At 37.2% G+C, this 19,358-nt stretch overlaps 1 protein-coding gene across 1 annotated transcript in view; it reads left to right on the top strand.

The window, feature by feature from the left end:
* The window catches only part of Mical (Molecule interacting with CasL), a 538,428-nt gene that overhangs the window by 176,741 nt on the left and 342,329 nt on the right, over positions 1-19,358 (top strand). The window contains exon 9 of the mRNA XM_090406620.1: positions 11,038-11,142. Within this exon, the coding sequence (XP_090262746.1) occupies positions 11,038-11,142 (105 nt within the window). The remainder of the gene's footprint in view (positions 1-11,037; positions 11,143-19,358) is intronic.

The following is a 19,358-nucleotide window of genomic DNA, read 5'->3' as shown; positions in this document are numbered from 1 at the left end:
TAAATACTTTAAGCACCGACCGAGAGTTCGCTTACAAAAAATACACCTCTCTATTACAAGAGACTTTTTGCTCTCTTAAGGTTTCTGCCTGGTCTCTGAGAATGAACCAATAAGCTCGAAACAGCTGTCAGGCCAGTGAAACTTAACAAAATGGACCAATAGGAAGTGATTGTGCTCCCTATTAGGTCTGCCTAGGGCAACTTGTAAATGCTGGCGAGTGTATTCTCATAGGCTCTCTGGTCAAATTCCACACAAAACTTTTATAGTTTCTGTATTCGGCTATGAAATAATGCTGGATTTAATGTCTACTTAATTTATTTCATTGCTGAATACAGAAACTGTAAATAGTTCCGTGTGGCATTTGACCAGAGAGCCTATGTGAATACACTTGCAGGAATTTACAAGTTGCCCTAGCCAGACCTAATAGGGAACATGAGAGCTAGCATCTCTATATATTTGCTTCCTATTGGTCCATTTTGTTAAGGTTTCACTGGCTTGACAGCTGTTTCGAACTTAAATGCTAGCGAGTGTATTCTCGTAGGCTCTCTGGTCAAATTCCACACGAAACTTTTATAGTTTCTGTATTTGGCTATGAATAATGCTGGATTTAATATCCACTTAATTTTTGTATTTTAGAAATACTAAGTAATGATCTGAAAAAATTTACTCTATAAACATGTACATCTTTTACACATGGAGCTAATTCTGATAAACACCTAGAACAAAAATGATATTAAGGCAACTGACATAACCACAAGAAAGAACATATGAGGATATAAGAACATAAGTTATCTTCATAACTCTGCTACTAGTATGTTCTTTCTTGTGGTTATGTCAGTTGCTTTAATATCATTTTTGTTCTAGGTGTTTATCAGAACTTTCCAGACCCTCTCCCCTTGTATTTATTTATATTCCTTTTTTTTTAAAAATAGTTATTTTAAAATTATTGAAATTTTTTGACTTGGTTAGATAGCTAGCTAACCTTAATGCAAAACTCCCAACTTGGAAGACCAGAGTCTGGCACCTCCCTCTTGACCTCAAGACTGATAGAGCCTCCCTACCTGGAGACCCTACCAGTCTCAAGGTCATTGGTGCATGCAAGCCTCCTTACTGCATCAAGGTAGAGATACCATTAAGGAGTAGTAGTTGCACATTGCAGTAGCAAATGAATTTCAAAAACATCATTTCTACTCATTCTCATCTGTGGTGAATCTCTTGGAGAGATAAAAGCTTGAATTGTTTCCTACTTAAAATTAAGCCTTATAGCTTTTAAAAACATGGCTTGTCACAGCCAAAATTAGGGTAATAGATCCACTTTCCATGGTCTCTAACTCATACCAATAGAATAAAGTTACTTTAAAAAAAAAAGTTATCACTCCATATCATAAATTTCGAGTGCTTTACAGACCAGTCACAAAACTCTTCAGGTTATTTGTAGTTTGTGCTGTTGATTATGATGGTGAATATTTGGCTTATGTACCACTGCCTTTTGGTAGAAACAAGCAGTCTGCTGCATTTCTTTTTAAGTATTGACTATTTATTGACTTACCTTGATTAATCCTAATCGCTGAAGACTGAAATCCTCGTCAATTATTTCCACATCAGCTGACGTTTTCCAGGAATCTTTTACTACTTTGATATTAACTTCCTAGGTTAATCTGCACTATTCTTGCAGTGGATAATGCTTTTGCATTTTGGGCTGATTATGTTGAAGATATCTTCTGATAATTCTTCTGAAATCTTCCCACTCTGTTGCCAGTGTACGAATATATAATTGATTCTAGCAGTATATATGTTTGCCTTTATATATCAGTTTATATAAACTATGAACAGAACATACTAACGTGACTATAGTGTTACACGGTGATTAGCATTCATTTAGTAGAATAACTGTTGATCAAATGATTGTTTCTTTAGCATACTCTGTGAAATTAATATAACTTGTTTCTGTATGTGTGTGTGTGTGTGTATATATATATATATATATATATATATATTTAGAAAGATATTTCTAAATATATAATTGGTGGATAGGGAATTGAAGTTTAGGGGACACATTGCAAAAGTGGCTAAATCAGCTCATCAAATCACTTGGCTTTTAAAAAATACTTTAACATGCAGAGATAAAAAGTTGTTGTTCCTTTGTATCGAGCCTTGATAAGACCCCATGACTACTGTGTCCAGTTATGAGCACCAGGGTTCCTTCGTGATGGGGAGGAAGTGGAGAGGATCCAGAGATGAGTGACAAAATGATAGTAGGTCTGTGGAATGAACCTTATGAGAATAGGTTGAAGATTTGTGGGTTACAGAAATTAGTCAATAAGCGGAAGAGGGGTGATATGATTGAGACATTCAAATTACTGAAGGGTTTCTATAAGATTAATCCAGAAGATATTTTTGAAAATAGGACTGGTGGTGGGAGGACTAGGGGCCATGCATGGAAGCTGGGCAAGAATGTGATTGACAAGGGTGTTAGAGCTAGGTTTTTTTACTTGGAGAGTGGTGAATGAGTGGAATAAGCTTCCAGAGTGTTGTGGGTGCTACGACCATGAATGAGTTCAAGGCAAGGTATGATAGATACTGTGTGAATGTTGAATATTTGTTCTTGACATGATGTTAGGGCCTCCCTCTATGAGTCTGTCGAATCCTTGGAGTTGCCCGGAATAATAATAATAATAATAATAATATTTAATGACTAAAAAACCGAGAATTAATTAAAAGCTTTAATGATAAAAAACACAATAGTTTCGGCTTTTTACAGCCTTCATCAGGTATCTTTTTAGGAAGAGGAAACAATAATAAAAACTGAAGATTCTAAAAAACGGTTGAGAAGAATTGTGGAAGAAAAGCTTGGTGAAGAACAAGCTGGATTCAGGCCAAATAGAGGCTGTCAGGATCAGATCTTCACTTTACGACAAATAGTCGAGAAAGCATGGGAATATAACAAAGATCTGTATTTAAGTTTTGTCGATTTGGAAAAGGCATATGACAAGGTGCCAAGAGAGAAGCTATTCAATACGCTGCAGTTATATGGTGTCAATGGGGCATTATATCAAGCAATACTTAGTCTTTATTTGAGTTGTGAGTCAGCAGTTAGAATTGAAGGAAGTACAGGAAGATGGTTTAATGTTAAATCTGGTGTGAGACAAGGATGTACATTATCCCCTCTGTTATTCATTATCTATATGGATCACATTATGAAGGAATGTGGTATTAAACCTGATATCAAAATTGGAGATGTTGATGTCAGCTCTTTGCTTTATGCGGATGATGTTATACTTCTAAATAAATCTGCTACAAGTCTGCAAGATTCTCTGACTAAATTGAATAGCTGTTGTAATAGATATGGTATGAAGGTCAGTAATAAAAAGACAAAGACAATGAAAATAGGCAGAATCATTGAAAATGTCAACTGTGTTGTGAATGGAGAACCTGTGGAACAAGTAAAACATTTCAGCTACTTAGGCACAATTTTTACTGAAGATGGTAAACTAAATATAGAAATAGACAACAGAATCAGCAAAGCTGGTATCGTGGGAAGTCAATTGAATAAATTCATATGGAATAAGAAAGAAATTAGTCGGAACACTAAATTAGCTGTATACAAGACTGTGTTCAAACCAATTTTAACTTATGGATCTGAGAGCTGGGTCAGAAGTAAAACACTTGACCAAAGACTAGAGACCGCAGATATGAGAGTCCTGAGAAAGATTAGAGGTGTGAACAGATGGCATCAATGGCAATATCATATTAAAAATGAGGATATTAGGAAAGAACTTGACATTGTCAGCATCCAGGAATGCGTTAGCAGAGCTAATCTTAGATGGTATGGTCACTTAAATAGAATGGGAGAGGAAAGATTAGCAAAACAAGTGTTCTCTGCCAGGTTGGCAGGAAAACGACCCAGAGGAAGACCAAGATATAGGTGGATTGATACGGTACAAAGTGCCTTAGACGATAGAAATATAAGATCTGATAATGTTGGAGTCTTGACAAGTAACAGACTGATTTGGAGGAAAATTGTAGATAGGAAGTTAGTAATAATGTAATTTTTTCATGTAGTACTGTCATATCCTATACACCCCTTGAGGGTACAAGGCAGGAATTTGATGATGATGATGATTCTAAAAAACTGAGAAGCACAGATAAATTGAAGTACATAATTGAAATAAAAAATGTATTAACATTCAAGTTGTTCTATTTTACGTGCCGTTGTTTGTTGTATGCGTGGTAGCAGACTATCGAGAACGCCAGTACTGAATATCAGCAGTATGGCTATCAGGGTTGTTATAGCTTAAATTGTTTAAATGTTCAGGATTAACAACGATCTCCCTGGATTCCACTATCTTTCTTTCAAATTCATCATGGCAGCAGAAAATGTTTTCAGACCGAATGTGTGTGTGTGTGTGTCCAGATGATGACCTTAATATGAAGGTCGAAACTTCGAGAAATTAAAATAATTATTTCTAATGAATAATGTAGAGTCCATAATTTGTCTAAAATGATGTGAATATCACTATGTTGTGTTCTACACAGTAAACATCAATAAATCCAATGGAAGAAAAGGTGCAGTCCTTAATTAAAGCTACTTTCTTTTAACAAGCCTGCACAAAGAATGCTGTGATGTACTACATAAACCGAACCTAAATCTGAATGATTGCTTTAAATTTTCCATTCTGAAAGATAATCTTGTCAAACATTCCACACACATTTTAGTATATTTACTTAATCACTCTGTTTTCTACTTGCTCTGAAACATGGGGACATTGCTATAACATTCAATTTTGTATGATGATTCTTCATTTTGCAGGATGCTCTAAGAGAATATAGAGAAAAAAATGTAAGAATTAAGCTGTGTTAAAAATAGCTAAATAAAAGTTATGGAGAAGGTGGCAAAATGTTCTGCAGGCTATTAAAAAAGATTCAAAATGGAGGAAAGAGTACTGTAAAAAATCATCAGATGATAAAGGTGAGAGGAAAGAAGAATGAAGACACTGTGGGGTATCTGGAGTGATTATTTCCAAAGATTATTAAATGAAATGAGCACTGACAAAACATTGGTAGAAAGCAAATATTCAAGAGGAATGCACACAGGTATGTATCAGTACTTGAGGTAAAAAAAAGCTATCAAAAGCCTGAAATGCAGAAAGGCAGCTGAAATAGATGATATTACCAGAAATGCTTAAATAATGAAGTCTTAAAGTTGTAGTGGTACTGAACTGTGTAATTCAGAAGGTCGAATTCTGTATTATTGGAGTAGAGCTCTCATAGTTTTCATCTATAAAAAGGCAAATGAAACAATGTAAGAAGTAGAGGAATTTCTCTTTTGAGTGTTCTAAGTGAGAAATGTGCAAGTATACAAGCATCTCGTGATAGACCTGTGTTTGGAGAGCTCTGAAAGCTAAGTTGTTTAGTTTATATATATATATTTTTTTTAAAAAGCGATATTAGTTAAAAATTGTTAGAATTAGTTTGTATTGTGGTGGTAATTAGATTTAAGTTAAAAGTTTTATTTAAATAGTCTTTCTGCATGGTAAATTATATAGCTTAGCACATGGCACTGATGAGAATCAGAACAGTGGTGTCCAAGGCAGCACTGTTTAAAGAATTCAACCCGAGAGACTTCATACAGTGAAATGTCTGAGATGTACGCATTACCAAAGACAAATAGACTTTAGTTTGAAAGTGATAGTGGTGGAAGGATGTGCCAAAAATGCTAATGAAATCTAGAGTCAGAAGTGTGTGAGGTTGCGAAATTTAAGTTGATGGAACAGAAAATACACATGAAAATGTGGGTGATGGTGTATTGGAAGACAGGATTGAAAGAAAGATTAAAAGTGACACGATTGAGAAAGTGAGTGAAAGTGGTGATCAACAGAATAATATGTTGGACGTAAAGATTGAAGAGTTGGCCTTAATGAAGGAGATAGCACAGTTGCGTGGAGTGATACACAGGATGAAGCATGAGATGCAGTGAATGCAGAAACATCTGGCAAGGGGTTCAGCTGATAAAGAAGTAAGAGAAAGGAATGCTTGACTAAGAAAGAAGGGAAAATTAAGGAAAGAGTCTTGTATAGTGATTCTATATATGAGGTGTAATTGGTGAGAGAGTGACAACATTGCTTCCCAGGTACAAAAATTAATTATGTTAGCAAGGCTATTAGAGTGCAGAAGCGTAAAGTGAAAAGCTTATTGTTTTGGCTGGAACGAGTGATTTGAAAGGAGAAAGGTATGATATAAGGGAGGACATGAAAGAGTTATTGGAAGTAGTAAAAGGAAAGCGTGAGAGAGTTATGATAGTGATTCCATTGCCATGGTATGCATGGTAATTCATGACATAGTTGAGCTGAGCAGGAGGGCTATAATAGCGAATGAGTCAATGCATATGCTGTGCAGGAGGAATGGTGTGGACTTTGTGGATGTGTCTAGTAGATTTGGTGGACAAAAGAACTTGTACAAGAAGGATGGTTTGCATCTGAATGGATTTAGTGTTCATAGTCTAGAAAAGGTGTTGTTGACATGACTGTGATGTGCAAAATCAGGGAAACTAGAACTTTTATGTGGGGAAAGCTGTTGAGCAGATACATAGATATCAGTGAACAATTTAGTGTAAGAATGTATGCAACATGCCTAAATTAGTACCACAGGTAACAAACCAAAATGGGATAGTTAGTATGAAGTGTTATGAGAGTGGTGGGCACTTTATGCACACTAATACCAGGAGCATTCGGAACAAGGGAAAGGAGGTTTTGGAATTGGCGAGTTCACCCTGGCCAAACGTTATTGGCATTAGTGAGACATGGCTGGCAGAAGATGATATTGTTAGTGGGATAGAATGTGAAGGATATAGTGTATTCAGGGAGGATAGAGAGAAAAGAATGGGAGGAGTATTATTATTGATGGTAGAAAATGAACTGCAACCAAAGAGAGTAGACATTCAATGTAGGCTAGTGAAAATAGTACATCTGGTGTGAGATAATGGCCAGCAGAAAAAAAAAAATATAGTTGGGTGCTTCTATAGGCCAGGAGATATAGAGGATGATGGGGATAGTATGCATCGGCAAATAAGCTCAATGAATGGAGGGCAGGTAATTATGGGGGGGGGGTTCAACTATGGGAACATGCATGGAAAGGAGAAGAGGACACATGGGAAAGGAAATGGAATTTATACAGTTGCTAAGGAATAATTACCTGAAGCAGCATGATGGAATGTACTAGGGATTGGAGAGTACTAGATCTAGTAATCGCATCCAAGAATTTGTTACTAATATGATCACATTATCACCAATTGATGAGAGTGATCAATCATATGGTCTTGACCTGGTGGGTGGCTAAATATGTAAAATTTTCAGCTGGGTGGGGGGAATGTGTGAAATTATGGGGCTGGTAGGTATGACAAGTTTAGGAGATTGTTTGATTCAGTGCCATGGCATGAGAAACTGCAAGGGCCAGATGTTGATAGCAAAGGATTATTTGAGGGAAGTAACAGCAGACTTAGTAATAGCATACCTAGTGTCAAGAGAATAAATCAAGTGGGAGTTAAATGGAAATGAATACTTTCATTAAGCTGGAGATACAAAAAAATATGTGAAGGGAATTCAAGGAGAAAGGTGACCAGCAGGCACATGAGCAGTACAAAGCACAGATCAGAATTGTAACCAGTTGGGTAAGAAAGACAAAACTCAATAATAAGCTCAAGGAGCAGAGGCCAGGTAATGAAAGGAAGTTAGCAGTACAGAACAAAGATAATCCCAAAGAGTTCTTTTGGTATGCTGCAAGTAAAAGGAATGTTCATGGCAGAATGATTTTAATGAACACTGATGGTAGGAAGGTAAGTGACTCATGCGAAATAGTAGAATAACTAAGTGAACACTTTTGCAAGAGTATATCATCCAGGTGGAGATTGCAGTAATGAGGGAGACAGAGTTATATGGTAACTGAGGTAAATGAACTGGAGGGGCATAGCCTATTACAGAACTTTGATGTGAATTCAGCTATAGGATTTGATGGTATACCAGCTTGAGTTTTACAAGAAGGTGCTGGGAAATTGGCATTGCCTTTGACCGTGTTAATTAATCAATGTTTTAGCTCTGGGTTTGTCCCAAGGGTGTATGGAGGGAGGGGAAAATAGTTCCATTGCATAAAGGAGTCTCCAAGACTGATGTAGCAAATTACTGACCTATCAGCATATCAGGAGTCATTATCAAGGTACTGGAGAAGTTGGTCAAGAGCAAAATACTGGAATGGATAGACAGAAATGGGATACTATGTGGAGGGTAATATGGTTTTATGAAGGGTTATGTCAAGCTTCAGTAAATTGCTCACATTTTATAATACAGTGACAGCTGAGTTGGATAAAGGTAATGGATTTACAGTGACACTGCTGGACTTTGCAAAAGTTTTTGACAGGATACTGCACGGAATTCGAATCAATAAATTACAGCATATGTATATAAAGTTGGTGAAGCGGATAAGAGTTGATGTAGATGGAGAGATATCAGAGAGTTATTTATTCAGGAGTAGAGACTTCTAGTAGAAGACTTGTGACTGGTAGTGTGCCACAGAACTCTCTTCTTTAACTGCTACTATTTAATTTGTACACTAACGATATAGGAAAAGATCTGATTGGAACTATTCAGTTGTTTGCCGATGATGTAAAATTGGGTAGAGCAATAGATAATATGGATGATGTTAAAATTTTGCAGGATGATTTGGGATATCCAAATGGATGTCTGTTTAATGTGGCAGAAGGTAAGGTTAAACATTTTAGAGTAAAAAGATTACCAGCTGTGTACCACATTGATGGACCTGTACTCCAGGAAATTGGTGTAGTCAGGGATTTGGAGGGTGTTAGTGGATAGGGAGTTAAAGTTTAGAGCATATTGCAAAAGGCCAAAGGAGCTCATTGGATTAGTTGGTTACTAGAAAATACCTAGATATGGCAGAGACAAGCAGGTTATTATACCTCTATCTAGCCTTGGTAAAACCCCATTTCGACTACTGTGTGCAGTTGTCAAGATGGTAGCAGGTCTTTGGAATGAACCTTCTGATGATAGGTTGAAAATTTGTGGGTTACAGAATTTGGTTGACAGGCAGAAGAGGGGGTGATATGATTGAGACATACAAATTACTGAAGGATTTTTACATGATTAATACAGAGAAAATTTTTCAGAACAGGTCTGGTGATGGGAGAACTAGTGGCCATTCCTTGGAAGCTGAGTAAGAGTGTAGTTAGCAGGGGTGATTTCAGCTCTTTAGATACAATCTTTAGTGAAGATGGCAAATTAAATTTAGAAATAGACAGTAGAATAATCAAGCTGGTATTGTGGGAAGCTAATTGAATAAGTTTATATACCATAAAAGAGAAATTGGTGAAACTTACTAGCAGTATACAAGACAGCTGAAACCAGTTTTAGCTTATGGGGATGGTATAGAGACATGAACAGAATTGGAGAGGAAAGGTTATCAAAACAGGTGCCTGACCAAGATGGCAGGAAAAAGACCCTGAGGAAAACAATATCTCAGTGGGTTGATGCTCAAAATTGCCTTAGAACAGTGCTTTCCAAACTGTGGGCCGCGGCCCCCTCGAGGGGCTGTTAGTTTTTAGTTAGGTTGAGGGAGCTGTGAAATAATGAAAACAAAATTAAAATATTTTAAGACTAAGTAGATATTTTTTTTATCTTAAAAAAAACGTAAATCCCGTTATGTTTTTATAGCCGGGTACGAAACTCGGATCGAAATCCATAGTTTCATGCCAAAAAAACTATCGGTGAGCAATATATAACCTTTGACATAATCAGGAAATTTATGATGATTATTCTTTTCTGCTTGATGGCACCTGAAATGAAAATAATTCAACTTGTCTGAAAATTTTCTCTGAAAAAGAAAATTTTTTCAGCATGAAACACTACGGATTTCGATCCAAGTTTCGTACCCGGCTATAAAAACATAAAGGGATTTACCATCCCCCCCCCCCCCCTATCTATCAACATATTCGCCGGTAAAATGGCCTCTCAGCTTATTAAATTAGTATTTAATTTTTATTATTTATTATTTCTTTTTTGTTATTTTTTATATTTTAACGGAATATTTTAATATATTTAATAATATGTCTGTATTTCTAAAAAAAAAATTTTTCGATGGGGCCGTGAAATATTTTAATTTTTTCAAAGGGACCTTTACATCTATAAGTTTGGGAAGTACTGCCTTAGAAGACAATTATAACATCTGACAATATTGGAGTGCTGACAAGACTAATTTGAAGGAAAAATTTTACATTGTATTAATGTCAAGTTAATCGTGTAATGTTATAGTGTCTCATATATAACCTTTGACATAGCAGGAAATTGCCTTAGAAGATGAATATAACATCTGACAATATTGGAGTGCTGACAAGACTAATTTGAAGGGAAAATTTTACATTGTATTAATGCCAAGCTAATCGTGTAATGTTATAGTGTCTCATATATAACCTTTGACATAATCAGGAAATTTATGATGATTATTCTGTTCTGCTTGATGGCACCCTTCTTAGCACCTGAAATGAAGATAATCCAACTTGTCTGAAAAAGAAAATGAGATTTATATATTACATTTATAAACTAATATTACTTAAGTTTATAAATGTAATAATTTTTAACATATCTTGCTGTATATCATATGTGTCATATATAATTGCATGCAGTAACTAATTGACACTTCACAGTGCATCTCCAAACACCCAGAACAAATTTCTCTCCCTCTTCATTCATCATTTCCACTACTGAACTCTGGAACAGTCTGCTATCTTATGTGTTTCCCAAGGAATACAATCCACAGCTCTTCAAGGTAAATGTGAACAAGTTCTTTCTTGCCTATCCACAGTACTAGTATACTATAGGTTAACCTACCACTCATGGTTGGGTTTCCCATAAAAAAAAAAATAAATAAAAAAAAAAAAAAATTAATATATTTAATATATGACATAATACTTGATACAATTGTTGAACCAGCACACTTCAGTTTGGCTATCCTGAATAAATAAATAAAATTTTGCAGCCATTCTGGCCTACAGGTTCTGGATGTGCAAGAGGATTTTTAAGTTCATTTGATGCTGCGTGGATGGTCAGGAGTTGGTCATCTGGAAAAATGGCTCCACTGCAGGTAAATATTCATAATTTTTCTAACTGATGTATTCTATTACTCAAGAAATGATACACACACAGTGTGTATCATTTACATACACACAAAGTGTGTGTGTGTGTGTGTGTGTGTGTGTGTGTGTGTGTGTGTGTGTGTGAGAGAGAGTGAGTGAGTGATCATATAAATGATACACTGCTTGGAAAGAAGTCAGTGGAGACACCCCCATGAGTAAGGTGCATCATTGCCATGTAAAGAGTCACGTATATGTAGCCAGTGTAAATTGGAGGAATATGATGCTCCCAAGTCAGTGCAACTGTGTCCTGGTGAAGTGGCTTCAAGAATGGAACTGATAGTTGGAAAGTGGCGTTGTGATAGGATGCCATGTTGCAGTCATATCTGTTTGACAAATTAGGACATCCCAGGTCCACAAGCAATGGTACCATACGGAGATGGAAGTACAGGATGTCAACTGCAAGTGCTACCCATTGTGGACAAACCACTACACTCACCGAATGTGACTGCATGGTGCTACGAAGGATAATATGTAAAAACTGCCATTCGTCACGTTTGTAGCCATTGTAAATTGGAGGAATATGATGCTCCCAAGTCATTGAAACTGTGTTCTGGTGAAGTGGCTGCAAGAAGGGAACTAACAAAGTTTGAAAAAGGCGTTGTGATAGGATGCCATGTTGCAATCATATCTGTTTGACAAATTAGGACATCCCAGGTCCACAAGCAATGGTACCATACGGAGATGGAAGTACAGGATGTCAACTGCAAGTGCTACCCATTGTGGACAAACCACTACACTCACCGAATGTGACTGCATGGTGCTACGAAGGATAATATGTAAAAACTGCCATTCGTCACGTTTGTAGCCATTGTAAATTGGAGGAATATGATGCTCCCAAGTCATTGAAACTGTGTTCTGGTGAAGTGGCTGCAAGAAGGGAACTAACAAAGTTTGAAAAAGGCGTTGTGATAGGATGCCATGTTGCAATCATATCTGTTCGGCAAATTGTTGACAAATTAGGTCATCCCAAGTCAACAATTAGTGATACCTTACTGAGATAGAAGAACAGAAAATCATCTGCAAGTTCTACCCATAGTGGATGAACCATCATGCTCACCGAATGTGACTGTATGGTGCTACAAAGGATAATATGTAAAAACTGCCATTGTCAGCCAAAATGTTGAATGCAGAGTTCCAGGCATCGACTGGAACTCGAATCTGCACAAAAAAAAAAATTCAGAACAAAGGTTCATAACATTGATTTCTATGGTAGGACCACCATATACAAGCTCACATTACTTGAACCAACATGCAGCATTGTCTTCCATAGTGCAAAGAGTGTGTACAGTAGAAGATGGAAGTTTGGAAAGCTGTGTAGCGTAGGTATGACAGATGCCTGGTGGACATCTTTTAACACATCCGGAATGTGTTATTCCAACTATGAAATTCAGAGGTGGCAGTGTGATGGTATGGTCTTGTTTTTGCTGGTTTGGCCTCAGATCTCTGTGGTGCTATGAACATTGAACTCCAAGAGATATCTGAACAATGCAGTGTTTTCTGATTTGTGGCGAAGTAAAAATGCCACAAAGTAGAAAATTGTGGGATGGTCATTGTTTCTTTCAGCAAGACAATGCACCATGTTATAAGACTGCTACTGTAACTGCATGGTTTGTGGATGTGAACATCACTACACTTGACTGGCCTTCACAGAACCCTGATCTCAACCCTATTGAACATCTGTGAGATGAACTGGAGCATCAGGTGAGATCAGTGGATGTCTGCACCCCACAACAGTCCAGGACCTCATTACATGCTGGAAGATGGTCCAAAATTCCTTTTGATCACTATCATACACTTGTGGAAAGTTTGCCCCACAGGATTGCTGCAGTCATCATAGCGAAAGAAGGTGCTATATCTTATTAAGATGGGAACAATAGCTGTTTGTTTCTCACACTGTGGTGTTGGTTGACTTCCAAGCAGTGTGTGTGTGTGTGTGTGTGTGTGTGTGTGTGTGTGTGTGTGTGTGTGTGTGTATTATTTGTTATATTAAGCAGGCAGAAAAACTTGCCTGCTTAATATGGCAGAAAAAAGTTTTTCTGCCATATGAACATGCCTGGACAATCCTGCTATGCCTTTAAGCAGAGTACATCTTAAGTTAGAAAGACTATTTTTACTGCTCATCAGAGGTCTAAAGTAGTTATCATATTTGACATCTAGGATTTCCACTTACTGTCCTTGTTCTTTATGTGCCTGCTTTGTAAAACATTGTAATGTAATTCTAATGAACATATAGATCTAGTATCTCCCCTCATTTGATCGTACTGCGATAAAGGATTTCACTAGGCCCTGCTAGATTGCATGTGGGGCTGAACCCAACAGTAATGTATCAAGCTTTTCTTACTGATTGGTGAATGGTCTTACTGACAGGGAGTCTGAATATGTGGAATTATGGAGCTCTATGTATGGGATATTACAGGAGCCATTAATGGACAAGAATGCATGTTCTCTCTCTCTCTCTCTGTGTGTGTGTGTGTGTGTGTGTGTGTGTGTGTGTGTGTGCATGTGCGTGCACGCACGTGCACCTACTTGCCTGTTTCTACCTATCTGCCTGCCACATGTCCATACTTCTGAGTTTCTGATAGCATTAACTATGAAAGATACCAGCAAAAATGACAGTGCCACTGCATTTTTTGGGAAGGGGAGGGATTTCACATAAATATATAAAAAATTACATGGAAAAAAAGGAATATCAAGGAACTTGAATTAACAAATGGGCTTTGAAGCATGGATACCCATTATTGAATCGAACTGATACTTTAATCATAATGTTTTTTTACTTCAAGAAATAAATTTATGCAGTAATCATGCTTATGAAATTCCACTGTTGTAAAATAGACCACTGAATTTTTCAGTAATTCAAGAGAACTGCATATACATGTTGATGAACAGCCTATTTTTCTACCCATTGCAGGGTAAAGGCCTCTCCCATAGTGACCCAGTCCATATTGGGAGAGTGTATCTATTGTTATGTCTCGTTGTTCCTGTTTCACTTCTGGTCTGTCTCTCTCTTTCTTATTATTATTATATTCTATATTTTATTTATTATACCTCCTTAAGTTCCCTATCTTATATTATCTTATTTTTGCTCCTAAGTCGACTGCACTATTGTTATATCTCTTATCTAGCCCTTGTTATAACTTGTACTTTCTTTCTATTCTTTATTTTCTACTATATTTATCCTGTATTCCTGCATATCAGAGATTTCGTTTCCGACAAATGTATTTTTAGAATGACTGCGCCAGCCGGTAACTAATTCCTGATACTTAGTTGATTATCTTGGTAACCTTAGTTAACATACGGATCACGTGGTGAGTAGTCATGGTCCCCCCCCCCATCTTGCATGAAATGTTTCCCCTCACTCACACAGGTCCGAAAGTTTTTTATAAGTGGTAGGTCAGTCTCAGAACAATAGAACTTATAAACTTTGGTTTAAAAGAATACATTTATTATAGCACAAGAAAAGATACACATTTGATTAGACATTCTAAATATACTTGAAATAATAACTTCATTACTAAGTTACCCGCTTGTTCAGAATTGAAAGTCTGAATCCCCCCCCCCCCTTTTTTTTTTTTTTTTTTTTTTAGATTAAGTGATCCAAAATTTCATTCTCTAAGCTTAAGTATTTCAACTAGATATCTCTGTATTACAATTAAGCTCAAACTTGATTCATCTTTACAGAATTAATCGATGCTCATTTCCTAAGTACAATTGTAAGTAAGGTTTACACATGGCATATCAAATTCACACTATTTTAAACTCTAACATGGAAGACAAAGTTCAACTCTGTAAAGTTTCTATGTCCCACACTTTAAGTGTAAGTCAGGCTAACATTCACTACTACAGCTATTAGCTTCTTCCTAACAAACTGTTCAAGAGTTATGTTCCCTTTTCGGCACAAATTTAGAATAGCACGAGTCTTCTTGACACAGACAATTAGTCCAACACAGTCACTAAGGCACTATGAGCAGGTAAATGCATTTAGCTCTTCAAATCCTTTCCCCCTCTTCTTTACGTTTACAATTATATAAGATAGATAAAAAGGTTGTACTTTACCATCTTGTCTTTACTAATGGGGTTTCCGTGACTTCCCCCACGCTTTCATTTCGGATATGGCAAGACTTCCGTATTCATTAGCCACTTGCTTCTATGGCTACTGTGACTTACTTATTTCTTCTTCGGAGGTTGTCCTTCGCTGACTTTACATTGCCGTGGTTCACCAATGGCTCCTTATTGAAAATCTGGCTTCATTCCACAGGTAGCTTTGTTCGACTCGGTTATAACAGCAACCAGGAGATTGTTGCTGGTCACCGGCTACAAGCTTCCTCAGCTATCCGGGCTCGAACGGGAACGCAGGAACAGAAAAACGAGAGTGTTTGAACCATGCACCGCTCTTTATATCTTTCTTGTGAGCGCCCTCTCTCTCGTTGTCTACGTCATACACTTAGCTATAGCCGATTGGTTACTTTAACTCTGAACTGTTTAACATTGTTCTAAAACACAGATTTCCTTAGCTTATTTTACAACAATAATTTTAGTCGAGTTGACATACCTTTGAATCATAATATGTACAGTACTCCCTCAGCCCTGTTCTTGGAAGTATAAGCATGTCCTTTCCTTAAGTTTCTATTCTCTCTGTTGGGTTGGAAACAAATGGCCTACGGATAGTGGGTCAGTTAATTCCGACACAACACTATACTTGGGTGAATGAATATATGAAGGTGGAAGACAATCGCAAACATCCATGCCTACGTGGGATTCAAACCTGCAGCTATCTTGGCTGGAGAGCAGATCGGCTAACTACTCGGCCAACCAGACCTGCATATTATATATATAGATATAGATTTTTATTTATTTATTTTTTTATTTTTTTGATTATGTATGCGTTAATTTCTGTTTAATTTGGCCATTCACAGAGTGCATCTGTGATTATCTCTATATAGAACTTCTGGTCTCAGTTCTGTATTTAGTGAAAAAGACATGTATCATCCCATTAATTGCCTGTTTGTCCAAAATGGATTATTCTTAATATAAGGAAGAAAGCAAACCATCCTTGAATGAACGAACACCAAAAGGATGTGCAAAACAGAAGAGAACACAAATCAGGTCTAGCTTTCCATACCACTTCCACTGGCAACAATGTACTCTGGCAGAAAAAACATGTCATACATAGAAAAAAACTGTTATATAAGGAAATTTAAAGAAGCTGCAAACAAAATACCAACGCAATGCAATAAAAATCAAGGATTAATTCTCCACCAAGTTTGGTCAGCTTTAATAAAAAATATACCTTAATCAGACCTCGGACGTTATGAACATGAACAACAGAACGTGGCATCATCCAGCATTTTTTAAACTCAGCACTGCTTTGAATCTGCATTCTGATTTTTAATTTTATGAATAGTCAGACGGCTACAACTGTATAATATGAACTATTACTAATAATTTCTCTCTTTTTTTTTGTGTGTTTTAAACAAGTTACCTTTTACTCCTATTTCTATCATGTCCCCTCTATTTGCTTATAGAGGGGACATGATAGAAAAGCTTGCACGTCTTCAATCTGTTCTCATTAGGGAGCATTAAATAGACCCTCCACAATCGTTGTTACATGCTTCTGGATCCTTTCCACCACCTCTTTGTCACCACTGAATACATGTTACCAGATCTGTGCATAGTAGGTCAGATGTACCATTATTAAAGCCTATAAAGGGGAATAATAACCTGCCTTTACCTGCTTGTCAACGTGTTCTTCAACAACTACATAATGCAGTGTGCTATTTTGGCCACCTTTGTAATATTACCCTCCAAACTCCTTTGTCCACATTTTCTTGCAGTTCTATTCCATCAATATAGTATACAGCTGGTGATCTTTTCTTTCCAAAGTGCATCACCTTACACTTATCCATGTTCAGCTGGTAGCCTCTTATCTTTGACCATACTTCCAATCTGTCAAAAGCATCCTTCAGGATTTCTATATCTTCATTAGCTATCACTCTTCCCAGCTTTGAGTTATCAACAACTGAATATAATTATTAAAGACCTCCAGGGGGTCAGCGACTCATCGATGGAGGTCACATATTACATGCACCAGCTGTCGTGCTTATTCTTGAATTCATTTACACTGCAAACCAGCGTGCACAAACCACAGTATGTGCACACTTGCACTGTGTGCATATACTACATCCAGTGACAATCCATTCTAATCATGAACCCCCCCCCCATGAGAAAAGAATCTAGTCTTCACCCTTTGTCAGCAGGATTCATTCCCAGTTTCCAAGGATACTACCTTTCCCCTTTTCCTTTCTCCTACCCTCCATAAAATGAAAAATTCCATCAACTGAAATCCTGTATGACACTTTCAGAAGTTTCTCTCAATCATATCAACTCCCTCCACCTCTTTCTTCTGTTTGCTAGTGTCCGCAGTCTACAAATTCTCAATCTGTCTTCATAATCATTATTCCACGACCCTGTTATCATTTTTAACACTCTCCTTTCAACTCTCTGCACTATATCAGAATTACAACAGAAACTAGGAGACCAGACTTGTGCACAATAGTCCAAGTGAGGTCTTATGAAATCTTGTAAAGAGGCAAAATGACATTCTTATCTTTACATGTGAAAGTTCGTTTCAGAATTGCTGTTATCTTTTAAGTTGTATTTGCAATCTTTGGCCCTTGAACTTCAAATTCCTATCTGCTAACACTTCAAGATCTGTAGCTTAATCAGTTTCTTCTAGCATAATCCTGCCAAAGTGCATGACTTTTCATTTGTTGACATACATTTCCCATGTCCACATTTCCAGCCTATTCGAATTGTTTGAAAACTGAAACCATTTCCTATAAGAATAAATGTAAAATGGATTAATCCGTTCCTGAACCCCAGATGATTGTTTATTTAAACCTTTACAACAGTACTTTATGCATAAGATCATATACAAACATAATGAAAATGCATAAAATCTTACTTAAAAAGAATAAACACAATAAATAGATAAAATATAAATGAAAATTTAACTTCACTTTAACTATACATACGGAGGAGAGGTTGATGGCGTAAGCAGAAGAAGGTGAGTAAGGGGAGTCCCCTTCCATAAAAACATCAGGTTACTGTCCTTCTGGGTTTTTTTCTCTTTCTCTTTTCTGTCTCTTGGCATCACTCGACTCTGCTTGAGACACACTGGACCTCTTTCTCACTAAAAACCTGTCCAATGACATTTGTTTTTGCCTGCGTTTTAAAATGTTTCTGAAGTGAGACATAGTACTGTCATTGAAATGGTTTCTGATGCAGTTTGCTACTACAGCTTTGTGAGGGTGATATCTTTCCACAAAACTTTGCACCTCACCCCATTTCGCACACATTTCTTTGATCAAAGAACTAGGAATATCCTCAATCCCTTCCTCTGTATCTGAAGACATTTCCTCCACCTCCATCTTTTGCTGCTCCTTCTGAAGGTGTTCCAGTTCTTCCATGGTGAGCTCATTCCTGTGATCCTCCACTAACTCCTCCACATCAGCATTGTCAACTTCCAACTGACACAATATCTTGTCGATGATATTGTGTCTCTGACACAATATCATCGACAAGAGCAACATGCTCAGCCTCAATGTCTCTGTCTGCTACGCAGTCTGGCCACAATTTCCTCCAGGCCGAGTTCAACATCCTGTAAGTCACTTGTGCCCAGGCTTTGTCAAGGATACTTAAGCAATGGAGGATGTTGAAGTGATTTTTCCAGAATTCTCTGAGTGTTAATTCTGTGTCAGAGGTCACTTCAAAACACCTTTGAAACAGTGCTTTGGTGTAGAGTTTCTTAAAGTTCGAAATGACCCGCTGGTCCATGGGCTGAATTAGAGAAGTTATGTTAGGGGGCAGGAACTTCACTGTGATAAAAATCTGTCTCCTCCACTAACTTCCTCCAAGCCTGGAGGGTGAGCAGGAGTATTGTCCATCACAAGAAGGCATCTAATTGGCAAATTTTTTTCTTGAAGGTATTTTCTCAGACTTGAGGCAAAGATTTCATTGATCCACTCAATAAACAATTGCCTGGTTACCCAAGCCCTCCACATAACAGGCAATTTACTTTTCATCACGTTATTTTTCTTTAACACCCTCAGATTCTCAGAGTGGTACACAAGCAATGGCTTGACCTTATGTGTGTCCTTGACCT

This window comes from Typopeltis vanoorti, chromosome 16 (assembly GCF_054136105.1).
Source record: "Typopeltis vanoorti isolate ZY-2024b chromosome 16, IOZ_Tvanoo_1.0, whole genome shotgun sequence".
Lineage (NCBI taxonomy): Eukaryota > Metazoa > Arthropoda > Arachnida > Uropygi > Thelyphonidae > Typopeltis > Typopeltis vanoorti.
The sequence above is the reverse complement of the archived record's forward strand: the minus strand, read 5'-3'. Positions and strand labels throughout refer to the sequence as shown.